The sequence below is a fragment of the Paroedura picta genome, chromosome 2 (genome assembly GCF_049243985.1).
Source record: "Paroedura picta isolate Pp20150507F chromosome 2, Ppicta_v3.0, whole genome shotgun sequence".
Classification (NCBI taxonomy): Eukaryota; Metazoa; Chordata; class Lepidosauria; order Squamata; family Gekkonidae; genus Paroedura; species Paroedura picta.
Genome location: NC_135370.1, coordinates 31,091,671 through 31,119,567, shown reverse-complemented (window position 1 = coordinate 31,119,567; position 27,897 = coordinate 31,091,671). Strand labels below are relative to the sequence as shown.

General features: G+C 44.2%; 1 protein-coding gene across 7 annotated transcripts in view; it reads right to left on the bottom strand.

The window, feature by feature from the left end:
- Positions 1-27,897, bottom strand: part of CCDC141 (coiled-coil domain containing 141) — a 190,201-nt gene that overhangs the window by 142,429 nt on the left and 19,875 nt on the right. For all 7 annotated transcript variants that reach the window (XR_013228011.1, XM_077319571.1, XM_077319574.1 and 4 more), the window contains exons 2-3: positions 27,304-27,540; positions 26,434-26,556 (exon numbers count right to left, since the gene is read on the bottom strand). Coding sequence is in view for 6 of the 7 variants with exons in the window: in XM_077319571.1 (XP_077175686.1) it covers positions 26,434-26,556; positions 27,304-27,429 (249 nt within the window). In the remaining variant the exon portion in view is untranslated. The remainder of the gene's footprint in view (positions 1-26,433; positions 26,557-27,303; positions 27,541-27,897) is intronic.

The window sequence follows — 27,897 nt, the reverse complement described above, 5'->3', positions numbered from 1 at the left end:
CTTCTGTGGACATGGCAGAGAGGTGTGGGCTGCTGACATCACTTCCGGGGTTTCTTGAAGCCTGAGGAATGGTTCAGGGATTTCTCAATGGTAAAAAGGTTGAGAAAGGCTGCTATAAAGTGTAATAAGTGGGGCATTTTCTATTCATGCTTTCTTGAGAGCTGATTTATGTTTGGCTATTTTCATCTCGCATCTTTATCATGACAATGAATGAGTGAAATGCCAATTTTATGCTGTTACGTTTAGTACTATCAGTAGGAAATGCGTAATGAAAAGAGAAACCTGTAACGGGCAAATTAAAGTCTCAGATAACTCATTCTCATGACACAAGTTGTAATAAAAACTCAAGATAGGACTATCTGAAATTCTCCTGAGAGAGGCTGAATTGAGACTAGGAAATAATAGAAAATTCATTCATCATTGTGGTAAACTCAGAATCATAATCTCCCAAATTCTCTCAAGCCCACCTCCAGTGTATTCTTTGCATGAATGATAGGTTGCATATGAATAGACTGTTAATCTGTCCTTTCTAAAACAAATTCATAGAGCAACACTTTTTGGAAATAATGAACTATTATTCCTTCATTTGAGAAGATTAATCATTGTCAGTAAAAGAAAAAAAACCCGGCGATGAGGTCACTAATTATTAATCAGCATTTGAAATACGAACTATACACAAACACACAAACCACAAATAAATTTCCCCGACAGTCTGACCCTCAGCCCCTGTGGGTCGTTCAGCAGCTGCCCAGGCCCCAGGGGCTAGTGCAACCACTGCAAACACCTCATAGGTGGGGCAACCGCTGCCTCGGCCCCTGTGGGTTGCTTAGCAGCTGTCCAGCTTCCAGTGATTCGCTGGCTGGGCCTTCCTCATCTTCTGGTGCGCTTTGTGGGTCAGACAACAGATGTCATGCCCGTTTACATTTTCATTTGACGAGGCACACCAGAAGATGTGTCCTATATCAATACATTCTGGAAAGCTGCTACAAAGTTTTCATCCAAACATAATAGTATTTATTCCACTGAAAGGAATCAAAAACCAGTGCATGCTTGTAGCATTAAGGTATGTGTAGACATTTGATTCCTGTCTAAAAGAGCAATTCTAAACAAGTCTACTAGAAATAAGTTCTGTTTTATTTAGTGGGGTTCAGTCCCAGGATAATGTTCTTAGGTTTGTTTCAAAACAGTACAATCCTAAGCAAAGACACCTTTCTCGGTCGACTGAGGTCAGACCTTGGGGGTGGAGCCTGAGGAGGACTGGGGAGAATAAGGACTTTGACCATTCATCTTTCCTTATCCATGGTTCCTCTATATATTTGTGAAACAGCCTTGGAGGTGGAACGTGTCCGGCTGTCCAAGTTGGAATAGGGCCAATCAGGGTGCAGCTGGCTGCACCCTGATTGGCCCTGCCCCTACAGCTCCCGCCGTCCCTCCCTGGACACTAGCCATGTTCCTCTCAGATGCACCAGAGTCAGAGAGAGAAACACAATACCCTGCCAGACCAAACACAAGCTCTCATTCCCTCCTATCGCTCATGCTGCGTGGGAGGCAGAGAGAGACACTGAGAGAGCTGCCCCAAGCTGCTGACGGAGACACAGAGAGAGTAACCCCTGCTGCGACGGATGGAGGGAGAGACAGAGAGAGCTGACCCAAACTGCATACCAGCCCTCATTGCCTGTTATGCCTTCTGCTGCCAGGCACACCGAGACACGCAGTGAGAGGGAGACATCTGCACAGAGAGAGATTTGTACCTCCCGGTGTCCCCTGGGTCCTAGCACCTGTTTCATTCCTGCTTGCAATGGGCTTTCTTGCTAGTAGTTTTATAAAAATCCGATTGGTGCGTCTGTGGTTATTCAGAAACCTTGAGTTTAGAACAAGGACTGGAATCCTGAACTCTTTTCAGGGATTCGCCAGCTCCTGGGCTGTGTCCTATCAGCAAACAGACTTACAAGCCTATCGCATGCTCCTATTAAGGACCAATGGTCTATCTAGGCAGTAGTCTCAAGCATTTATGTAAGTTCACCCGCTGTGCTTGTTCGTGTTCAGTGTTTTCTGGTTCTAGTAAAGTGTTGGTTGTTTGGAGCAGAAGTGTCTGTGCCTTCACTGAACCCATGGATTTAATACCAACGCCAACCAATTCAGCATGAATGGAACAGATCTTATGATCAACTTACATTTGATCAGCCTCTCTTAACACACCAAGTTGGACTGTCGAACTCATTCGTGGTGAAATCTTCAGCAGCCCTCATCTTGACCAAAATGTGAAGCTTATAAAAACAAGTGGAAGAGGAGGAGTGGAAAAACAAGAGACCCAGTACCTGTTTACTGCCTCTTTTAAGGGGTTATCTTGTTTGACCAAGCAGGAGAGTAGGAGGAACTCTGTCCTCCTTTCTGTCTCCCTGCTAGCATCCTGCAGAGGCTTACTAAGAATTTGCCCAAACAAGCCAGGATAACCCAGCCTAGAGGTCTAGAAACAGCCTATTGTTGTTCCTTATTCCAAACATGGAAAAGCAAGGCCATATACCTCATTATCAAATGTAGATTAGTTCGATCTATCATACCTCCAATAGCCACTTATGGCTGTGAAAGCTGGATGATGAAAAAATCAGACAAGAGAAGAATTGATTTGTTTGAAATCTGGTGCAGAAGAAGGCTTCTGCAGATTCCATGGGTGGCAAAAGTCACAAACAAGGAAATACTACAGTACAGAAAGACTGATATATTGTTGGCAGGCAAAACCACGAAACTCGGCTCATTTACTTTCGCCATATCATGCAATCCAACTCAATGGAGAAAGCAATTGTGCTAGGATTGGTCAGTGGAAACCAGGTTGACCAAGAACGCAGTGGCTAGATACAATCAAAACAGACACCGGCCGGAACATTATATAACTAAAAGAAGCAGTGCAAGATCAAAAACGTGGCAACCGTTGAGCCATATAGGATCGCCAAGAGCCGGAATCGACTGAATGGCTAACACCATCACCATTCCTTATTCCAGTAGACAACTTACCTGCCCTACAGTTACTGTTAATAAAGACACCTTCTGGCCAAGGGAACTGAATGTTTGTTGTTAGCTTCATTCCTGAATGGCAAATAAACCAACGCATTAAGACACACACAGAGAGAACTCAGTCACTAAACATCCTCCATGACACTTCAGGGAACAATCGATATTAAATGGAAAGTCCCATAAATCATGTGCCCCAGCCAACAGAAGAATCCAACCTTTGTAACGTGCTGCCTCTCCTGACACCCATTCTATACTTCTCAAGCAGCAGTGCAAAAATACACGGGAACAAACAGAGCAAGTTCACTTGGACCTCTTGATAAAAAAGCAGTCTTTTTAATGTTTGAAGACGTCACTAAGCTAATTTCTGTCCAAACCTGGGACTTGATGCGTCAAATACGACCGCTATTATCAGCAATACTGAAAGCTATTGGCTCATAGCACACTTTTATTGTCTCTTTCTCTAAGGCCGTATGATTGGATGCAATTTAATCCAGCTGCACCAAACTGATGCTAATGGCTGGTTAATGAGATGCCACTACAAATGTAACCATCAGATTCCTCCTGCAAAGCGACAAATCAAATCCCTCTTTGCAAAACCAATCTCTGACCATGGTTCCATTTAGCTACAGTGGCAAACATTTGGTGGGTTCTCGTACCATTCATGATTTTGCTTTAATTTTTCTTTTGGGTAAGAAGTGTCCATTAACATGACTTGTGGAAGTGAATCCCATATTACCTATGCATTACTTAACCAGAGATTAATGAACAGGGGGCCAGAACCTTGTAGAGATAATGCATAAATGAAAGCTTTGAATGTTTTATATACATAGCAAGGACAAGTTTGAGCAGGGAATATTTTAGGGTTGACTCGCAAAAGCTCATGTGGAAATAAATGTTGTCCCACCCCACCACCTTTTCTGGCACCTGCCGAGTGTTTTTAGAAAGAGGGTAACACCAGGTGGGGCTGTTGCCTACCTAGGCTCCTCATTGGCCAGTGGAGATTTGACTAACTGGGCGGTTTTTTAAAAAAATGTTGCTTTGGCAGAAGCTGCCACCACTACACAAGTCCCTTAAGTGCATGACTGCTGTAGCAACCATTTTAAGACTGGCCTCACCTCCTGAGGCAGCCATTTTGTGTCAGTCATTGTACAACTGTGCCCAACGCACCGCGTAAAAATTTAAAAGACACCTATAAGCTAAATAGGTAGAAGGAATCTGCTTTAAGGAGCTATTGGAATTTTTTTTAAGTTTGCTGTAACAGACTAGCACAGTTACCTGCCCCCCCCTCGGCCCCCAAACTCTGATAAATAACCACCTGGGAACCGCATTCCCAAATGACTTTGACTGGAGAATTGCATCACACTCTACCCAAATTTCTGAGTTCCCCATGATTAGTTTTAGGCATCTCTTGTTGTACAATTAAAAATTCAGAGTAAGCACACCGAAAAAGAAGTCTGCGCTATTAATGGCACATTGAGAATCTTTTTATATAATGCAGTTAAAATCACTGATTAAGTTCCCAACGTGTTGTTTCTTTCTGATGTTACTAATTATACCAATAAATTTGTTTCTTAGGCTTCTGGCGTGCGGAATCTCAATGAGCAATTTATTTTTTAATTGGAAGCTGTTTGCCAATAGGTAAATGGGCACGTTTGGCCATTATGCGCCTCTTTTGTTAAGCGGGACTGCCTATGAATTCAATAAATATATTTTGAGCCAGCCAATTTGTTTCCAGTGCCAGCTGTTCCTCTTATCATTCATTACATTTTTGCACACAGAACCAAGTCAGAAGTTGACATTTATGGGCTTTCGAAACAGGCCTAGGTATTGATTTCCGAAAAAAAGAGAAGGGTCCTGGGAACTGTAGCACGCCTGTTCACGAGAAGATCTTAAAGGCCAGCCCAGTGTAAGCATAACATTAAAAGACTGAACTATCTGTCACCATGAAAATATGCTCAAGGGCAGACTCAAGACATATTTCAGACAAGTACAAATGGAAGAGCTGCTGCAAATATGCCTGCAGGCTGCTGTTTGCTGTTCCCTGTTTTCACAAGTTGCTCTCCAGAACAACATGCAACAAAACTGTACTTGTAAAATCAGAGTTTCGGTAGTCGAGTTGGCCCCAGAGAACAGGGCAGGGTTAGGACAGGAAACAAGAACAATCAAGGCTGCTGAGAAGGGGAGACAGACTAGGGGGGCAAAATTTCTGCAGACTTGCCAGATTTTTGGGGAGGTGGGTGGGCAGAAAGTGGCCCCTTCCTCTCCTTAGTGTGCTACCAGTCCTTCCTATACTTACAGATGCCTGCACCACCTACATGCCCACAGGGGAAAGGGCAAGTGGGCAACAGGGGAGGGGTGTGGTCAGTGGCAGTGGGCCCTTCCAGAAGCTTTGGGCCATAGCAGTTGCACCCCCCCCTCTGGGTATGCTGATGCTGACCCTGGGTCCCACTCCCTCTGGGGACCCACAGAGCCAGATTTGCTCTCATATGATATTTAGTCTGGGTTTTGGTGGGGTAAGGAGATCATGGGGGGGGGGGGACGACAGCATTTATTTTCCATATGAGCTTTTGTGAATCAACCCTAAATAAATCAGTCTGGGGGACATTTGGTGGTTCTAAGCATACCTAAGCAGGATAACAGCTTTTATTTACTGAATAAGATGATCAAACGCGGGACATGAGGCTATTATTTCAATATATACAAGGAGCATCTTTTGCTCTGAGACTTCCTTGCAGTCTTCTTAATGATGGAGGATGCCCCAACTACACAATGAGAAGTCCTTGCACATTTTCCCTTAGACGAAAATCAACAAAGCCCTTCATTACCTGACATTTCATGAAAGATCTTGAACTGTAATTTGTGTGCCTGGCGCATTGATCTTTCTGTCAAACAGCGCACATGGACTTATTTTATCATTGTGACGTGTGTTTGAGACAGGTTATACCAGTCTTTTCTTAACTTCTGGTTATTATTATTTATAAAGTTTGATCCAGCCGGTCACTCATTACCAGAAAAAACTGGGTGTCAACTGCATACTAATGGCACCCACGCCCATGCCTCCAGACCAGCTGTGCAAGATAGCGCATGAAGATGTTAAATAACAATGGGGAGAAAACGCTACCCTGGGGCACCCCCCAAAAGCACTCCCAGCAACATGATTGTTCCTCCGACTGCTCCCCTCTGTCCTTGACCTTGGAGGAAGGACAATAGCCACTGTAAGGCTGGTTCCCATATCCCTACTTTGACGAGGCAGTGAGCTAATAGCTCGTGATCAACTAGGTCAAACGCTGCCATGAAGTCTAACAACTCTAGCAGCCCTGACCTGCCTTGGTCCAGCTCCCTCTGGAAGGAATCCGCCAGATCAACCAGACCTGTTTCCACCCTACGGCCAGGCCAGAAATTGGACCAGAATAGGTCTAGAACTGATGCTTCTTAGACTAATGCTTGCAACTGATTCATGGCTGTTCATTCAACCACCTTCCCCCAAGAACACTAGATGCAAGACAGGGTGGTAGCTGTCCCACAGGTCAAGCCATGGTTTCTTCACTAGAGACCCAACAACTACCTCCTTTAAACTGCTCAAGAATATCTCTGAGGATAGGGATAAGTTTATTATCTCCCATAGAGGTTTCCCTACCCATTTTAATGAGCCGTGAGGGGCAAGGATCCAGGGGGCAGCATCCTGTCCAGTTTGTATGAGCTCCCTGAAACACCCAAAACTCATCCCAGAAGGCAGCCAAGGGTCCTTCAGTTCCTTTACTGATGTAGCTGAGCACCAAGATTTTATCTGCAGGAAAGCTCCCAAAACCCTCTCAGCTAATAACCAATTGGGTGTCATTTTTGTGCCCTTCTCTGAGGTCTGTGAGAGACTGAATTACCCTAAATAAATGTGCTGGCTGTGAGCTAGCAGATGCAATGGAAGTCATGTAGTATTCATTCTCCATGACTTTCACTGCCATTTCATAGGCGTACATAAGCGTCCTATAGGATGTCCTTGATGCTTTGTCCCGATTCTTCCTCCAAAGTCTCTTGAGTCGTCTCAACTCCCATTTCCTTTCACATAGTTCCCTATTATACCAGGGGGATAGTTTAGGTCTGGGGTTGAGAGGATGTAGGGGAGCTGTCTCGTTGATGGCAACCAACAGCCACTTTTGCCAGTTGATGACTAAATCATCCAACAAATCACTGGGAGGCATCAGGTTCCACAGAGCATTCAGGAACCCAGCTGGATCTGTAAGTCTCCACAGGTGGGTGTAAATTTGCCCCCTGCCTACACAGGGTGGGGTTGGTATGGATCACTGGGCTTTCAGGGCATAACAATCTGACCAAGGTATTCTCTCTTTTGCTACCAGATCAACTTTCAACCCTACGCCAGGATGTGGCCTGCTTGGTGGGTGGGACTGGCAACAAATTGCAAGAACCCTAGCACTGCCGTGAATATCACCAGGTCTGAGCATTTGACTAGCAGCAGGCTCATCTGCATGGACATTAAATTCATCCATGGTAAGTAGTCATGGGTACAGTTGCGCCCAGGCAGCCGCTGCCTCTAGCAAGGTCGGCTGGGCATCTGCTGTTGGAGTTGGCAGGTGGTAAACTAGCCATATGGCCAAATGCTTGATCAATTCTCATCCTACGACCCACATTTGATACCTGGGATCATTGGTGCAGGGAGTGCCCTATAGGAGAAAGACTACTAGATGAACTCTGTCACCCCTCCCCTCAGCCCATAGTCCAGGATTGTTGAAGGACTAAGTACCCTGGTGGGGCAGGTCCTTTTAGGGAGACTCTCTGTCCCTCATCCAGGTCTCAGTCACACGTGCCTGGCCTACTTTATGGTCTGCGAAATATGCTTGCAGAATTGAGATCTTATTGCTTATAGACCTGGCAGTGCACAACATCTGTGTCAGAGCCAGGTCCATTCCATTAGCCTCTTCCCTTTCATCTCTAGGATGGTATGAAGGTTAGAAGAGGTCTGAGCATTTCCGTATCAAAGACCTCTCCCTATTCCTGTCCCTTCCCACTACTCCCATAACTTTCTACCCTGATCTCTCCACTATCTATAATCTACTTTCTCCTACCCACAACACTAATTTAACACCTGATCAGCAATTCAATAATCCCCCCTCCCTCCCAGTAATAACAGTTATAATATGTATTTGAGCTTTCCTCCAGTCTCTCAACACTGGGGACTCTTGGGAATGTTTAAGCTTGGATTCTAAGAATTTCCTGGGCAAGTTTGAAGAAACGGACTTTCCTAGCTGACCACTTTCTCCAGCAGCTCGTTCTCTTCTAGAGCAAGAAAGAGAGGGGGCATGTGAAAACTTCCTGTTTTATGAAGAACCCATATTTTATGTTTCTGCCACTGTTTTGAGCCATTTTCCTGATCTGAAGGAGATTAATGTAGGGCAGAAACTTCTGAAGAGAGACAGATTCCCCCAGAGGTAGAAAATCCTGGTGTATATCTGCATGAAAAATGACTTACAAACCCATTCACAGTCAATGAAGAGATAAGGAAGAATTACCTTCCCACGGTGGTGGGTGTTTGGGAAAGTGGTAAAGTCAAAGAAATAAAGCAAGTACCTAGATGGAGGGCAACCGCCTTGATTGATGGGAGTTACAAGAACTCTTAACTAGTTTAGTCCCTGAAATGCATTCATAAATCTCTTAGAGCAGCCTTTCTCAACTTTTTACCATTGATAAACCCCTGATACATTCTTCAGGCTTCAAGAAAGTCCAAAACTAGCATGATTATGCAGAGTACGGTTGGGAAGCATAGCTGTTTACACACCCACCTAGTCCCTCTCCCCTTCCCACCCACTCCAGGGCCATTGCTGGCCATTTTGAGATGGGGATGTCAGTACTACTATGGTAATATCACCCAAAATTTTTTAACAAATTTAAAAAATATTTTTAAATGAATTAACATCCACCCTTTCGGGAAGCCCTTCCAGGGCTAACAAGAAATCCCAGGGTTTCATGAAACCCTGGTTGAGAAAGCTTGTCTTAGAGCATACTAATGGGACCTGGTAAATTGCTGGGTTAATCTTAGGCTGGAGTCATAAATGCAGGGGTATGCAGTGGAAACAAAGGTGATAGAATAGGCTGTACTACTTCCAAGTGTGGATTATTCTAGGTTTGGGTGTTTGTTCATATAAAATAACCTTGTGCAAGCAGAAAACCAAAACAACTGGGAGAGTCTACCCCTCTCTTTGCCTCCTGCTTCCTATTTGTATGGGGTATTATTTAACATGAAGGAATGTTTAGGTCTCCCACTTACAGTCTGAAGTGGAACAATTCATTCTACCAACTCAGATCTTTTGTCACTTTATTTCCACGTCATCTTCCTGCATGTGTGAACTGGACATAAAACACGATTAACAGAAGGGCCAGATGTTTGAACTTCACACACCAGAGTGTAGAAAATATTTGCTAGATCAATTCAAGTTAAACTCAATTACAATACTTTTTTGTTTACAGTCATATTGAATTTTCCCATAAATTTGGCATAATTTGAAGCACAGCAATCCCTTCTGTGTAGGTTTTAGCTAATAAGTGGGCAGCATTTCAAATTTTTTTCTCTCGTTTTTTTTTTGGGGGGGGGGTTGGTAGACATTTTTAGAGTACAATTTACTGTGGCGCAGATGAAATAAGAATAACTAAAATAATAACTTTTAGGAAAAGAATAACTAATAGTCTATTGTCTAAATATCTCCCTGTAATTTAGGTTACTTAATTCATTCTCACTTCAGCAAAAACAAATTCTGAATTGCAAAATACTGGTAGGGATTTTAATGCTGACATTATGCAATAATGCCTACAGTTTTCACAGGTAATTTCTGTGCTAAAGACACCATTAGAGTTTCTAATCTATTTGCATAATATCTTTCCTGGCATAAAATTAGCTCAATTTAGCTCAATTACATCGAAATGGCAGTAAGAATATCAGTTGTTTTAGGCTAAACAGAAAAATGTTCTAATGCCGGGCAAGCTGAATAGCGGTAGATATATCCTTAAATACTGAGGTATCTGCAATGTATCTCAATCTCAGTAACAACAGACGGAGGTGTTAGAAATTCATTTGCCTACTATGTGCCTGAATCTCTGACAAATTTGTTCATCACAAGACCGAGTGGTGAAGATTCAAGACCTTGTCGCCAAGTGTCAGTAGCTCTTCCCTTCTGAACTAGTTCCATATATCCTGATCAAAGGCAAAATTGCTTGAGGCAGACATAAAATAGGTCTGGGAATTTGGGCAATCTAGTTTATATTCTACGGTCTGTTCACTGCTCTATTCATGGACGGCAATGAGTTACAGTTAGGGACCACTCCCACGATAACCTCATGCTGCGGTAGATCACAGTTTTCACTCCGTAGTAGCAGTGAAATTTGTCATTGGCCAAAGGCCAGCACAACACAAACAACCATAAAAAGAAAAACAAAACAAAAATGCCACAAAGTAGCAAATCATGTGAAACAATTAAAACCCTACCCGTTTCCCAAGCTCAGACACGTAAGTATCTATCTTATCTAACAACACATATGTGAAAACAAACAGAACTTTACCGCATTCCCCAAATTCAGAGACACGGATCATTTGCTCTCATCTCCCTAGAAAGCGACTCTGTTAGATGCATAAGGATCAATGTCTAAAGCAGGAAAGTCAATTGATCATATTCTGACAGACCAAGAACAATAGGAATTATCCTCTTTGAGAACTTTTGTTTGGACTGGGCAATTAATGGATTTTTCCCATGCATTGCATATACACTACATCAGGCTCTCTTAAACCTGGAGAACCAGCTTAGTGTAAGTGCGGACTTCTAATCTGGCAAACCGAGTTTGAATCTGTGCTCCCCCACATGCAGCCAGCTGGGTGACCTTGGGCTTGCCACAGCACTGAGAAAACTGCAATGACCGAGCAGGAATACCAGGGCTCTCTCAGCCTCACCGACCCCACAGGGCGTCTGTTGTGGGGAGAGGAAAGGGAAGGCGATTATAAGCCGCTTTGAGCCTTCTTCAGGTAGAGTAAAGCGGCATATAAGAACCAACTCTTCCTCTTTTTCTTCTCGACAGCCTTGGAAGGGTTTCCAAAATGGGTCTAACTTTTAATATATTTTTTAAAATTGTTAAACTTTTATTGGGGGGTAAACAATGACTGGGGAAGGCACTGGCAAACCACCCCGTATTGAGTCTGCCATGAAAACGCTAGAGGGTGTCACCCCAAGGGTCAGACATGACTCGGTGCTTGCACAGGGGATATCTTTACCTTTACGACCATATGTGGTCATGTAGACCTGTCCCCTCTCCCAAAATGGCCAGTGATGGGCCTAGAAGGGGTGAGAAGGGGAGGGACCCCGGTTGGGTGTGTGTGCAGCTATGCTAACCATATTCTGCACAATCATACCACTTCTGGGGCTTCTTGAAGCCTGAAGAATGCTTCAAAGGGTTCTCAATAGTGAAAAGGTTGGGAAAGACTGTGGATGAATTATCTATGTGGATGAATAATCCATGTGTTGTCCAGAAAACAGCCTAAGAAAACACCATGCAAGAAGCACAGAGACTGCACACTCGCAATATGTGTGGTGGCAGGCTTCTGGTTCTCATGGGTGTAATACCTGAACAGGGCTAATATGGCGAAGTCAGGAGCATATTTATTTTGTGTAACAATTTTTTTTTAATTTATTTTCTTTTACAAAATTTATATCTTGCCATTCTGCCATCTAGGCAGCCACCAAATTAAAACACACACACTAATCTAATGTTAAAAAACCATCAAGACCAACTAAAAGGAATAACAACACATCAATAAAACAATTAAAACCAGAATGAAAATACCTACGATGACCGGAGGAATCCCTCTTCACCTGATAGACGAAGATGGCAACAGAAAATGATGGGAAAATCTCCCTGGGAGATAGTTCCGGAGTTTTGGTAACATACCCAAGAATTAATGTGTGAAGAGAGCTATGATTCCTGAATGGATGGAGACTACATACATACAACTTTCCAGACGGACGGACATTTAGACTCTCTTGCCACTTCAATGCATAGAGATTTGGAACAGGAATGAGATGCAAGATTCTGATCCCTGTTCATGCAGTGAAACAACATGTGAACGTTTCGGGTTTTAGCCCTTGATCAGGGCAGCCTTAAAAAAAAAAAACAACAACCCAGCAGCTGGAATCAGTTCAAAATGTTACCCATGCGATTAAAAAGCTGAGATATGTAATGTTCTACATTTGGTAGTCACAGAACTGCTTCAACTGTTAGGACCTCAATATTACCTGACTAACAAAATATGTATCTGCCACAGTGGGAGGGAAGGTTGCCAGCTCTGAGCTAGGAAATACCTTTTGGGGTGAAGCTTGGGGAGGGACTCCAGTGGGGTACAATGCCACACAGCAGGGGTGGCCAAACCGTGGCTCTCCAAATGTCCATAAACTACAATTCCCAAGAGCCCCTGCCAAACCATAGAGTCTACTCTCCCAAGCAGCCATCTTCTCCAGAGTGACTGATCCCTGGAACTTAGGGTTGCCATCTATGGGCTGGGATTTGGAGGGAGGCACCATAGGAGGACAGGGTTGGAGGAGGGGAGAGTTCGAAAGGATATAATGTCATAGAGTCCACATTCCAAAGCAGCCATCTTCTCCAGGCGAATTGATCTGTTACCTGGAAATCTGTTGTAATCCCACGAACTGAAGGTGTGCAACCCCTAGTTAGACTCCTAACCTAGTTAGATCCCTAACTATTCAGCAAGGGAGGGGATAAATGTTGCTTCCCAATCTGTCCATACACAGCAGGTCTCAATATTCCTACTTTCCGTCTCTACTGTTGTCATTGTCTGCTCCGATCTCAATTGTATCAGGTGGACTAATTGCGCTTTCCTTGTGCTACCCTCCTTCCCACAAAGGATTTTGCCACAGATCCAGCATTGGAAAACATTGCCCTTACCTAAGCACACATGTGCCAGTTGACCATTGATAGGGACTGAACAGCAGTTGCTTAAAATAGCCTTACAGTACACAAGGGCACCAGAGGTCACATTGTACAGTGATAACATAAGCTCTGTCACAAGGTCACTTGGAAGGTATCCTAAGAGATCGCTTGCTAGCTCCGCTTACTGAAGTTTCAAGACACTTTGCGATAAGAAAAGAATGAAATGTTCAAGAAAAATGTGCTGTCTGGGGAACACCAGTCTCTTGAATAATAAAGTATTAAATATCCAGGACGGCAAAGGGCTGAGGTGTTTTGGGCCGATTTATTTCAACAAATCCAAACTGAAGCTACATTTTCATAATAGGTTAGAGCTTGCCCAGGACTTAAAGAATTGAGTTTCTGTGAGCAGTCTAATCGGCCTCCTAGCCATCCGTTCACTCTCTGTTCCATGAATAAAATGCACTTAGTGTCGTGTATGTGGTTTTCAAGGGACCTTACAAAAAACCTTAAGCTTGGACCTAAGGCTGGGATCCTGAGCTCTCACTCAAGATTTGCCAACCCTAGTCCCTTAGCAAATCACAGAACAGGGATCAATCATGTCTTGAAGGTAAAAGTGTATATAAGTTTCACAGTTACAACTGTTGTTCAGTATTTTCTTGTGCTATTAAAGTTGTTGGTTGTCGGAGCTGAGTGTCCGTGTCTTGCTGGATCCATGCATTTAATACTTAGTCCCAGCCATAAATTGGGGAAAACGGTTCTGTATTTAAGCAAATCTAATTCTGCTGAACTAATTCTGTATTTAAGCACACCTAATTATGCTGGACTGAGACCACTGCATTTATTTTTATTCTAGTTGGCTTAGATTAGTTTAGAGGTTCCAAAATGGCGGTATGCCACCCCCGCCCCCAGTGGTGGTGGAAAGATCCAGGTGGTAGTGAGGAATCTGGGGGCAGCAAGGGGGAAGCAGGGGTTAGCTGAATCTACTATGTTTACTAAAAATGACCATAGTAAAAATCTGCTAGAATAGCCAGTCTTATAAGAGACGAATTAACTCTGTCAACCTTGCATCAACCATGTTTTAGATATGGTATAGTGCAGCTTTTCTCAACTTTTCTAACGCTAACAAACCCCTGGAACTTTCTTTAGGCTTCGAGAAACCCCAGAAGTGACATGATAGTACAGTATATAGTTGGGAAGCATAGCTCTGTATATGCCCAACCTGGGGGCCCTCCCCTTCCTACCCCCTCCAGGCCCATCATTGGCCATTTGGGGAGAGGGGGGGTGTCAACATGACCATATATAATCATGTCACCGGAAAAATGTTTAACAAATTTTTAAAAACCCTCCAGGGCCATCAAGAGACCCCAGCATTTCACAAAACCCTGGTTGAGAAAGTCTGGTTTAGTGGTTAAAAGTGGCATCCTCTAATTCTTCTATCCCCTGGAGAAACAACCACAACTGGACCATATGAGTAAACAAGACTGTTTTCTCAGGCCCTCTTCATATATTCATTCACGTATAACCTGAACAGGTACACAACAAACCAGGATTGTTCCCATTATGCTCTCCCAACATCAGAATGTTCCAAGAGAAGGTCTCCTTCATGCATATAAATGTGGAAGTATAAAGCAGAATCGGACAGGGATACATAACTTATAAACGTCATCCGTTTGCGGAAGACATTGGACTGAAGGATAAATGGATATGGTTACCTTCCTACAACCTCTGCTGAAGGGCACATTATGCTAAAACCAAAAAGGAGTCATGTAACAGGAAAGACTTAGCATAACTTTCATGAACCCCCTTCATTAGATTCGTGAACTATATGCTGCAAGGGTGGGATTGGGAACCCGGTTTTTACATTCAGAGCTCTCATTTAGTGAGACGTCCCACGCAAGTCAGGTCAGGGGTCGTGTGACTGAGGACATGTGGCCCCTGGCCGTGGGACTAACAGGCCTCCTCCGCAGCGGTTTGTGCTGGCGAAAACAGTGTGGGAAAGAAGATGGCAGCCCCTTCTTGTGCTATGCCTACCCTTGCTGAGTCTCCCCTGCCACCAGTGGGGATAGGGGATAACATTGCCAAATCCAGGCTGGGAAACTCCTGGGAATTTGGGGATGGAAACTGGGGGAGGGGACAGGGACCTCAGTGGAGGTCACCCTCCAGTACAGCCTTTTTCAACCTGACCATGGAGGAGCCCCTGAAATAACTCTTCAGGCTTTGAGGAGCCCTGGAAGTGATGTCAGCTGACCATGCGTCCCCTGCCACACCCCTATAAGCTGCATGTCACTGGAAGTGATATCACCGTCTGCGTTAACAGGCAGTCTTGTGGAAGACTTGGGGGGCAGAGACAGGATGCAGTTTAAGGTGGGAACAGGCATGCAGGCTCCATCCCCTCCCAAGCACAGATAACATGAAAGCAAACGGGGTTGCACTTACCTATAACCGTTGTTCATTGAGGTCTTGTGTGCAGACACACATTGGGACTTTGCAAGCCTGCTACGGAACATGTATTTCAAGTTTTAATCCGGTAGGGGGCGCTATCATTCCGACACGGTACGTATTGAAAGAACTCATACTCGGGAGGGGGGCAGGAGCAATGGAAACATCTGTTTCCCTAGCTTGTGGCCAAATCCATTAAGATAGGAGGGGAAACGACCCAGACCCCCTCCATAGCTTTCATGGACCCTGGGGGACCACTGACCCCTGGTAGGGAATCCCTGCTCCAGAGCATCCATTTTCTCCAGGGAAACTGATCTCTGTAATATGGAAATAAGCTGTCATTCTGGAGGATCCCCAGGTCCCATCTGGAGGCTGGCATCAATACCCCCACCACTGCTCCAAGCAAATCCTGCTTTTAAGGTGAGCCCCCTGTTGAATATCTTGACTGTGAGCCTGTGAGGGAACCCTGGTTCATGTCAGGGGTCTCATGTAATGGGAGCCTTAGAAGCTGAATGAGGGAACTTTTGCACACACCAAATAATGCACTCTGCGACTGGGTTTGACTGTGTGAGATGGTAAAATCCACTTGCCAATAGGCACCGTTCTGGATTAAAACTGCCCTGTTTTGTATGTGTGAAAGCACCTTCTATTTTAGTGGTTCAGCTCAGCGATCCTGCCAAATCACAGGCTAAGGAAGCTTAAGGATGATGTGGCATGGGGGCTGTGGGTGCCAGTTTGGCCCTGTGCACTCAGAAAAGACAATGCACACATGAATCGGAGGAGATTTAAGTGAATGTGACTAGACAGTTTGTTCCATCAAGGACCCTCTACTAGTAGGAAGAGGGAAATTGCGTCCTGCTGGTTAGAAGAAAAGCAGGGTATAAATACTTTAAATCAACAAATTAAATAAACGGTGTGATTTCCCCCAGTTTTCTGCAATACCTCCTGCCTTGTGGCATTTTGTCCATGAGGCTGTGGGAACAAGGGGGCCGTGATTCTTTCTGTGAGGTCAGTGAGGTCAGCCTTGGTTTGTTGCGGGAGCTGCTGCAGAGAAGGGAAGGCAGGGAGGACCCACTGGTGTGAGTGATTCATAGGATCTGAGCAAGTGTTCTTAACATGGGAGGAGGAGGAGCTGGTTTTATACCCTGCTTTTCACTACCCGAAGGAGTCTCAAAGCACCTCTGTGAGAACAGCTCTAACAGGACTGTGACTAGCCCAAGATCACTCATATGACTGCATTTGGAGGAGTGGGGAATCAAACGTGACTCTCCAGATTAGAGGCCATCACTCTTACCCATGACACCAAGTGGGCTCCGTGAATATGGGAATATTCCCAAAAATTACTGAAGGAAAAAAATATCTTGTGTTGCAATCTGGATTACAAAAAGACCTAATCAGTGTGATTTTCCACACTTGTGTAATCAGTGTACAATAACCACATGTGTACAATGAATGAAAGATATGCAATTAGCGTTCTAAGGTGAAGGAGAGGCCAAGCTCTATGCAGGCTGACTGCTTGAAACTACGGTCACTCTTGTGTAATCTTAATAGTAGACTTTCATGCCGGTACATCACCTTGGTGTAGTGGTTAGGAGTGCGGACTTCTAATCTGGCAAGCCGGATTTGATTCTGCACTCCCCACATGCAACCAGCTGGGTGACCTTGGGCTCGCCACGGCACTGATAAAGCTTTTCTGACCAAGCAGTAATGTCGGGGCTCTCTCAGCCTCGCCTACTTCACAGGGTGCCTGTTGTGAGGAGAGAAAAGGGAAGGTGAATGTAAGCCACTTTGAGACTCCTTTGCATAGAGAAAAGCGGCATATAAGAACCAACTCTTCTTCTTCATTAAATAATGCATGGAGTGGAGTGGGGTCAACGTTCATAAGATCTATTACACTTACTTGGATGGTTATGCCCCTTCTGGGGTGTGTGGCAGAGAGGTGTGGCCAGCTAACACCACTTCTAGGGGTCCTCTAAGCCTGAAAATCTATTTCAGGGGCTCCTCCATGGTCAAAATGTTGAAAAAGGCTGCATTAAGCACTTGCACGCTTAACACATCATGCTGTGCTCTCAAAACATTCTTGCCCTTAATTCTTTTCCTTCCGTAGAACTTCGGAGCCGTACATTTTGATGGCCTTTCTGCGTTTGCTTTGCATGCTGAAAGCACAGGCATAAGCTGTCTCTGATGCTGCTCTGACACACAGGTAGGGCCAGGTGTCTATTCTGCATGCATGACCAAGCTGAGACGGTAGGTAAGTCACTTTAGGGCTGTCCTGATCATTGTTATTTTAGCAACAACGTATTTGTTTTGGAAGGAATCGCTTGCATATATTATGGGGACGAAGCTTAGCAAAACGGTCACACAGAGTCCACTAGGGATGATGGGGAGCCATAGAAAAGGACCTCAGGCCCCAAAATTGTATAGAATCATAGAGTTGGAAGGGGCCATACAGGCCATCTAGTCCAACACCCTGCTCAACGCAGGATCAGCCCTAAGCATCCTAAAGCATCCAAGCATTAGTATAGTTTAAGCATTGGTGACAGTAACTCTTGGGAGGGAATGATGGGGCTAGCAGGTGAGTTGGAAACCAAACGACAATTCCATCAGCATTCCCCTGGGGGTAAAGGAACGACGACTGCTTTTATAAGCAAGATGCTGATGACACTGTAGATACTAGCAGGCTCCCAATGTCGCTTTAAAGGTTACTTTTCTAGCTGTAAAAAAATCTCAAAACCCTAAGGAATTATTTTGTAATGGGAAAAACGCAGGACTGTAGCCTTCCTGGCGTCATGAAAGCACATCTATGATTAAATGGAAAGAACTTTGTGAAACAGGATTATCAGATAATATAACAAAGATACTTAGAAGTGAATATGTCCCCGTAGAAATCAAGGATTAAAAACGCCGAAGAGCAATATAATATGTTTATTTCTTTTTTTTAAAAAAAAAGCATTTCCATTCCAAATTTGTCCTGCTAGAATATTAGCATATAGATTATCGTTTTGAAATGTAGGTTCTGCAAATGGGATAAACCGAGTAATTAAAAGCAACCCAAAATTGTATCTAAGAGAACGTGGTTCAAGTTATTGATGCAAATCCGCGCTCTAAAAAGTGGGTTTGATATATATATATATGTCCGGGTTCTCTATTACAGCTCGCTGTGACCTTTTATTGTGACGAAGAACAGTGCTTTGGCAAGCAATCAAGAATGTGCAGATGCATTCACATGAATCTTGCAACCCTTTGAAGGGAAGTTCCCTATTAATCAGGGAGCGGGAAAGGTAGTAACCGTTTTTGCCAGAATAATTCAGAGAGAGTTGCCATAATGCTCCTATTAAAGAGATCAGATTTTTTCATCGGTGCCGGCATCTTATCCTCGTCACAGGTGAGAGGGTGATTATAACACTGCTAATGCCTACCCATCCCCCAAACAGGAAGATTCCACGTGTCCAAAAGTTGGATCAAATTGGATTCACTATGCCACTAAAGGCTGGGTGATTTGATTGATTGATCAAACTGGATTTATGAGTAAGTAAACTTGCTAATAAGCTTGCTCTGACCTTTTGCCATATATACTTTGTAATAATTTGGCATGTCAATAAAGGTTAAGGAGTAAGCAAGCCCCTTATCTGCGTGCATACAAAGCCAGCCATACTATAGTGACAGGCAATCCTACCCTGGCTCCATTTCTGCTGAAGCCCAGTGTACATACATTGGATACTGTATCTTCAATGCCAGAGAGCCAGTTTGGTGTGGTGGTTAGGAGTGCGGACTTCTAATCTGGCGAGCCGGGTTCGATTCCGCGCTCCCCCACATGCAGCCAGCTGGGTGACCTTGGGCTCGCCACGGCACTGATAAAGCTGTTCTGACTGAGCAGTAATATCACGGCTCTCTCAGCCTCACCCACCTCACAGGGTGTCTGTTGTGGGGAGAGGAAAGGGAAGGCGACTGTAAGCCGCTTTGAGCCTTCTTCGGGTAGAGAAAAGCAGCTTATAAGAGCCAACTCGTCTTCTTCTTCTTCTTTACAAGTAGATTTTCCTGGACACATTCAGCACAAATTGGATAATACACTTGCAATGTCCTTCTGTGTGGAACAGAAAAATCTGTTTCTCAAGTGAATTGAAAGTGCATTATTGGGAAAAAATAATTTTTTCAGGCTTTGAGGAGCCCCAGAAGTGAAGTCAGCAGGCCACGCCTCCCTGCCATGCCCCCAGAAGTGATATGTCACTGGAAGTGACGTCACCACTCATGTTAAGGCTTAAGGAGGACTGGTGGTGGTGGGGAGACCAGAAGTGATTAAAAACAGAAGTAGGTGTGCAGTCTTCCCCCCCCCCCATGGGAGGGGGGAAGAAACCACAAGAGAACTCACTCAAGTTTGGGAGGAGGAGCAATAAGTGGCTGCTTCCATAGCTTTTGGTCGAATCCATTAAGGCAGGAGAAGAAAGGCTGCAGACCCCCTCCAGAGCTCCTGTGGACCCCTGGCGACCTGCAGATCCCGGGTTGGGAATCCCTGATCTAATGTGTATGGAATGGGCTCTGTTTTGCACAGGAAAATCCAGCTGTGAAAGCATGTTCAAAGTAAATTATCCATTGCATGTGGAATGGGCCTCATTTTTCCTGTATGCCCAATGGTCTGCCAAGAAGAACTGACTCTACATTACCATTCCCAACTCCACACTTAAGTGATGAGAAAAGATACTCCAGCAGGATTCCAAATAGTCTTCTCCTCAACCACAAACCTGTAGTACCCAACAGCCAGAGGGGATTAAAACTGAATATTTTGGAACAACATGTGTGGCTTGCAACCTAATGAAATAACCATCAGTACAACCGTGCCATTCCTCAACTGATTAAGAACAAAACACAACCTGAAATCAACCCAGCATAAGCACAACTGAGGAAAAATAACCTAAGTGGTGGTCAGCAGAAAAGTTTTGAAATGTTACCCACTGGTCCCCCAAGCCCTTGCAAGAATACAAATAAAAAATAAAATAAAAGCTGCACCACAAACTTTCCTAAAGAAGATATTCCAGAAAATGCATGCCACAACCAATAGATATTCCTTCAGTAAAAGATGAGATTCAGGGCTAGAACACCACTGAATTCACTAAGGCTCACCATGGAGGAAATGCTCCTCCAAAGTAATCAGAGCCCAGGTGTTCAGGACTTTAATGGTCAAAACAAACACTTGGGATTGTACATGAAAATATCCAGTGAAGCCACTGGAATACTTTCACAGTCCCAAAGTACCTTGTCCCCTCCTGATAACATGCTCAGTTCCGGTAGCAATCACCCTACTGGTAATCATTTTCAGATAGTCTTCAAAGTGAGCTACATGTACAGCAGATTCCAGTAGTCCAGCCCAAAGGCTACCAAGGCATGCAACACAGCAGCCAGGTTTTCTCTCAGAGAACCAATATGAGGCTGTACAACAGAAGTCAAATTTCTCAATGATTTCTTGTCGCTTATGTGGCAACAAAAGTCAAAAGGCCAAAATGAGGTTCCGGATTTAAAAATACTCATTTTCAAACGTCTTGATCAGTGGCACTGCTTTCCATAAACCTTCATAAATTCAAAATGTAGAATTCACTTTTCTATTATCAGTTTCTAGTATCCCAGCAGCCATTGGCTCATCCTTATCCATTGTTGTTCCTCTATATATTTGTGAAACAGCCTGGGGGTGGAACGTGTCCGGCTGTCCAAGTTGGAATAGGGCCAATCAGGGTGCAGCTGGCTGCACCCTGATTGGCCCTGCCCCTGCAACTCCCGCCCTCCATCCCTGGACTTTAGCCTCTTTGCTCTCAGACGTGCCTCAGTGCCTGGAGACAGCAGCAGGTAAAAGGAGAGGGCCCTGGGCAAAGGATCGTGGTGAAGGGCCTACTAACTGCCTGCTAAGGAGCTCTGTCCTGGCACTGCTAACAAGCTGCCCAGCCCCCGCCCGCCCCACTTGATCCGGCTGCCAGCTGCAGCCCATAGCCACCTTACAATGCCTGGCTGGGGGCCAGGGGAGGGGACCTTTTCAAGGCCCGTTCTTAGGGGCCGTTCTTTCCAGCTAGTCACAATAATAAAGATCCCCAGTGACATTCCTGTCACTCAAGTGATAGGAATTTGAAGCCTCCAGATGCCGCCTGGAGATCTCCCAACGAAGATCCTGCCTTCCCCAGACTCCACCCCAAATATCTCCAGGTATTTCCCAACCCAGATTTGGCAACCCTAGTGCAGCCCCATCCAGCGCTAAGGAGCAACCAGTATTAGCATCTCCATCTTGTTTGTCAACTCCCAGATTGGCTGGCTCATGGCGGGTTACAATTCTTAAAAGCTCCATAATAAGGACCATAAAAATCCTAATCCCTTAATGACATTGAGTGTAAAACCAAGCCCGCCCACTTCCCATAGCTCAATGCGCCCCTTCTACCATTCCGTACCTTGGGGGAAAGAAACTATGGAAGTCAGCATGTTGTCCTAGCTGAGGCAAGGAGGGATCCACAGATCTAATTGCCCCTACCTCAACCAAATACCTGGCAGAAGAGCTCCATCTTACAGGCCCTGCAGAACTGTGAGAGCTCCTGCAGAGCTCTTAGCTTTTTTGGGAGCTCATTCCACCAGATCAGGGCCACAGCCAAAAAGGCCTTGACCCTGGTCGAGGCCAGGTGCACCTCCCTTGAGTCAGGGACCAGCAGCAGGTTTGCACCCGCAGAGCAAAGAGCCCTATGGGGGGCATAAGGCGATAGATGGCCCCTCGGGTATGTGGGGCCCAGATCGCGAATGGCCCACCAAAACCCTAAACTTGATCTGGGACACAGATAATAACCGGCAACCAGTGCAGCTGCCTCATTGTCACCTTTTGGTCTGCTCACCCTCATCCCCCCCTGTCTGTGGGGACCTAATTCCATGGCCTCCTTGCTGAAAACGGAAGATAGATGGGCATCATCAACAGATAGATGATACCACACTCTAGATTTCCTTTCCTTGGGTAACAAACATTAACTTAAGATTGACAATCATATTGATCTCAGTTCCACCTCAACTCTTTTAAGTACTGTTCATGTTATCACAATCAGTTTCATCATTGTTACTCTCACAGCTTAGCATCTGGGGGTGAGAGCATTTTGACATCAATCAAAACATCCCCCCCCCCGCCTGCACCCTTCAACATCAGGGAGCTTCCAGGGTCAAGGAATCTCGGGAAGGGGGAAGAATTGGGAGGACTACCGCAGAAAAAAGGAATTGGCAAAAATTGCCTTAAAATAATTGGTACAACTCTGGGGAGGGGTGCGTGCGAGAGATCTGTGTTGCCTAACTCTTAGAGAGTTTGCTCGTAGAGAACAGTAACTGATGCTCTTTTGCCCTGTGCTGTCACAATTTATCTCATAATTAGTCAATTAAGTGCTCATACAAAGGCTGTGCTTCGTAGCCATTCCAGGGTTCAGGCCAGGCAGATTAGGTAGGAATTGCACATTTAAGAGTCCACAGAGCATGCAAATTAAAGCCCACAGTTTCCTAGCTAGCCCGTTCTCATGCAGGTAATTGGAAGCCAGGGCAATTTGTTGCTTGAAACGAGCTAAAGCCTGATTCATCGTCACCTGGATGTCTTGGGAACAACTGTGGTGCGATTGCTTCACACACAGGCTGGCTGACGTCATTGCCAAGTTTCAGTAGACGTGATCTAAATTCTACAAATTTCTAGGTTTCCATGTGCAGGGATTTTTGTCTTCATGTGTCAGGGGGTGGCCGAACAGTGGCCGTCTCCGGCATACATGAGAAGGCATATCTGGTTTTAGCCTCGCTTTGGATTTTGATTGGCTGCTGTGAGTTGAAATTGGCTTTCTGCATTTGGACTTTCCTCCCCTCGTTTTCCAGGCTGTAATTTGCCATGTGTTTTCTGCATTGTGGGAAGGAGGCAGCCTCCCATGATGCTTTGCTCCCTTCCCCTTCTCCCAAAGGTTTTACTTAATTTTTTTTTGCCAAACGTTGCCTCCTTGCACCTTCCTTTTAATTGCACCCCTCCATTTCACCATTCCCTGCCCTCAATAGTCTACTTCCATTGCTCCTCCTTCATTTTGAAAAAGAAAGCTTGTCGCATTTCAGTGATTCTGCCTTGTATTGTGAAAGACTGGGGTTTTTTTACTATTAGGAAACGTGAAAGTGGCAGGAACCATCCAGGAAATGGTATGCTCCCCAGAAGCCATGCGGCGATCAGCTAAGGAATCCTACAGCAGGGAATGGAGGGAGGGATGTGTGCCTGCACAGAAGACCATTAGATGAACAACGGTTACAGGTAAGGGCAGCCCTATTTTTATCTTCATGGCTTCTGTGCAGTCCTGTAAGGGAGAATAGCAATCTCACGTACCAGAAGGACATGGACTTGGGATTCACAGCAAAACAAAGACTGAAGGACTGCTTTCCTCATAGCTGCATCCCATCTGGAGCAGACAACAACTGCATAGTGTTTGATGAACATTGATGAGGAAGACCAGCCTTGCAGATGCTGTCCAAGGGGACATTGGCCAAGAATACTATAGTAGACAACTGAGATATGCCTTAGTTAGCCCACAGCTGAAGTGGACAGTAGAAAAGCTGTATGACTCTCACTACCCCGGGTGAGACAGTTTAGGAATAGGCCAGCCAAATTTGCAAGGGGCCAGCCAAACAGACAGATGAGCTCAGAGAATGTGCTTTGCAAGGTAACTTCAAGAATGTAATTCTTTTAAGTTCTATGTGCTATATTGAAATCAGACATCATATAAATATATACACACTGATACATATATATCATATATTTCTCTTTAGAACGTCTTCAAATTGCTTTCTGCTTCCTACCTGCATATGCTAAAAAATGTTAATGTCCCTTTATAAAAGACTGATATATATCTGCTACTATGACATGTTTCTTGCAAACTTTTCAATACATCAAGCAAGATGCTCATGCTTCCAGCAAAGTTTTCAGGCTGCTGCAATTATTTTGTATAAACTATCACAAAGCATGGTGGGAGAAAGAAAATGATTCTAACATATAGATGCCCAGAAGGCCCTTGAAGCAGGTTACCAGATGCTTCAGAGTGAGCTCTAACAGCTGGTTCATATTCATTTTCTCTTAAGACAAATTTATTCAACCATCGAGCATATAATATTAATCATGGGAAAGCCTTTGAATATCCTAGGTACAGCCATGCCTTGTGGAAGGTACTGTCACTTGCAAAATTATACTTTTTGATCCTTGCTACTACCACTGGTGAGTTTCCCCTCTAGCATCTGCCAACACTGAGGGCCATTCCGCACAGGGCTAACGATGCTGATGTCTAATTGTTGTGTAACACTATTTTTTTAACATTATGCATGACGTAGTACACAATCCACAACACTCCTGCAAAAAGTGCTTCGATGTAGAGCTTTTCAGGGAATCGTAAAAAGTGGATTCCTCCTAAAAAAAACACTTCATTCCTGAGAACAACCTGCAACACATCCGAAAAAGATATGTGCATTCTCAATATAGCGGTAGAATGAATGTCCACCCCCCCCCCCCCAGCTCTTGCCCCTGCACTTCCGGAGACGCGATCACCATTTTCCCTCCATTAAAGCAACGAATAAGCGAGGCTTCTTCGGCTGAAGTCCCTCCACAGAAGTGCTTAACAGTAAAACAAAGCTCCCTTCTGCAATTGTCTTTAAACTTTCCGAGCACAATACAGCCCAGTGTTCGATGCTGCCTATTATTTTCGGCCAGAAATTGCACCCATCAGAGAGGGGGGAATTGTTTTTTTAACTTGAAGAGGGTGCTACTGATTTTTTCAGGTTTTTAAAAAACAGATTTTAAAGGGAAAGGGGCTTTCCAGGAGCATGAACACAGCAGTCCATTGGCTGTTCTGTTTGACTGATGGCCAGGGGCAGGAAGAAGTGCAGAAAAATATCGCCTCCTCTGTTGCGAGACCGGAAATTTGTGGGTAACGAAAACAGCGCTTTTTTCCCACTAGAAACGTCTGTGTACGTTGTCAAGACCTGCTGCTATTAATTGTAGCACTTTACAATAGCGCTTACATTTAGCTACATTGGCGGTTGTGCGGAATGGTCCTAAATCTTGAAGGTGGAAGCAAATCATGTGACCACAGGTCCACAGCAGGTGCTTTCAAGCAGTGATTGTCTTCACACCCAAAACATTTGGTGCATGGAAGGGCCGAGGGCAAAAGGTAGATAAAGGGGTAGTTTGATTAGAATCTCAAGTCTTAGCAAAGTTCCCATGATGTCCAGTTCATTATTCTTTCAATAAAGAGATTTACCACAAAAATAGTCTACTTGTTAGGAGTAATCTTTAGAAACCTCAAAAAGAGAGATGGATCAGTTTAAAAGCAAGCAACTAATTGTCAGGACTTCAGTATCCCAAACCCTAATCTTTACAGGGTGCAACTAGGGTTGCCAGATCTGGGGCAGGGAGACAGGGAGGAAGTAAAAGCATGGAGGGAGGTTTCCAACAATTCTTTGAGAGGCATGATGCCGTTTCCACGTTTTCCTCAGAAATAACATCATGCCATCAGCCCACCAGACATTTTTTTTAATGTTATCTCACCATTGCTTGGCATGGCAACAGAAAACAAGAGGTAGAGGTTGGGGGACTGGCAACTCTAGGCATAAACCAGCAGTAAAACATTGTATTGCAGTACCAGTACCTCCATGCAGCCCTAGTTATTGTACATTAGGGTGTCTGTGATTGTATGTAATGCCACCCAGATGACATTGAAAAATAGACTATTTGCCCCAACAAATATCAGAGAAATAATATGGTAAAATGAAACTGCCGTATATTACTGTCAGAATCGCCTCCAGTTGACCACAAGCAGGGCTCCATATATCTTTTTGAAAATCTATTTCGAGCTGATGGCCCTGAAGTTTCTACTTGAGGCTCCAAGAGTGATCCCTAAAATCCAAGTGTCAGCGTGAAAGCTTGACCAAACAACTCTAGGCCTAGGGATAATGGTTCAACGATCAATTCTAGTTTCCATGTTCAAAGTATAACATGTCTAGTTATAGTCTAGTTAATAGTATTGCATGGCTTACCTTAAGTTTAGACAAGAGAAGTTCATGATCTTGTAACAATTTTTTTGTTTCTTCCTGATTGCCTCCAATTTCTAACAAATTTGGTACAGATTCAGACAACTGGAGTTGCACCCATTTTCCACACTAAAATGCAAATACAAGATACAAAAGTTCTAATGTATGTACGTGCAAATACTTTAAGACATCATCAGAGCCTAATAAAGTACAAAATTCTATTCCACCCATAATAATGTGACACCGTGTTAAGTTTTAGTGGATCTGGTTTGAGAAGTACTTTATATTTGTGAACTGCTTGCAATGAAAATGAAATTGTATTTCAAAGGAGAACTACACCATTCCTGTTAAGAGAGAAACGACTTTTCTCTTTCTAAAACAGAGGGATGTAATCCCTGGAACATTAATTATTTGCCCATGCATTAATGATTTACTACTTGTGCCAAAAAGAATATAGTACTAAATCTGTCTACCAATGCACTATGTATATTAATAGATGTACAGTACAGGAAAAACACTTAGATATACTTAACGCGGTTATAATAAAATGAAGTTTGAGACATAACAGTAAGCATACTCCAATATGTTTTACCATGACGTTGCTTTACACTTATATTGTTCAAACAATAAGAATATTTTGTTTGTCGTGGTGTAGCTTGATAATCGCTGTTGACACTTAATGCTTTTAAGGCATTCTATTCCACTCAAATGGATTAGAAATTTTCTAACTCAGATCAGGACAACCAAATAATACCTTCCCCAAAGTTTCCCATTCATCTGCAGCACCAGCCAACGTGTGCAGAAAAATGAATTAAAATGGCCCAAACCCCAAACAAGTTGATCTTGCAGAGCTGAAAGCACCACTGCTAAGCCTACCTTGAGTATACCAATGACAATTCTGCAGACTCCAGCCTGAACAAAGACAGAACTAACAGTGGTTGTAGACGGTGGATCCTTGGAACTGCTCTGGCTCGTCATGGTTGCCCTAGGTCCCGGCTTCATGTAAAAAGGCTGCTCTTCTGCAGCTGGGTATGTCTGCCGGTCATCGCAGAAGGCAATAAACAGGGCTGCTTGGCTGTCGTCCGTCAAAGAGCTCAGCTAACACTGATTGCTCTGCCAAAAGGAAAGAACAGACAGTTAAAAATAGACAACGCCATTGAGTTTATCATCCTAGAGGGGGAGAGAGGTGAGTCTAACACATACATACACACCGTTAGTAGAGGTGCTTTAAACAAACATTTCCCTTAGTCCCTGTGAGTAACCGCCTCCTAAAACGCCTTGAAGTTGTTAGTAATTCAGAATTTTTTAATACAAAAGTGAATTCCTTGGATTTTTAAAATATTAGTTATATATTAGTTAAATACTGTCTTGATTCCGTGATGGACCAAACCATTAGAGAGCCAGCATGGTGTCATGGTTCACAGTGGCAGCCTCTAATCTGGAGAATCAGGTTTGATTCCCCTCTCCTCC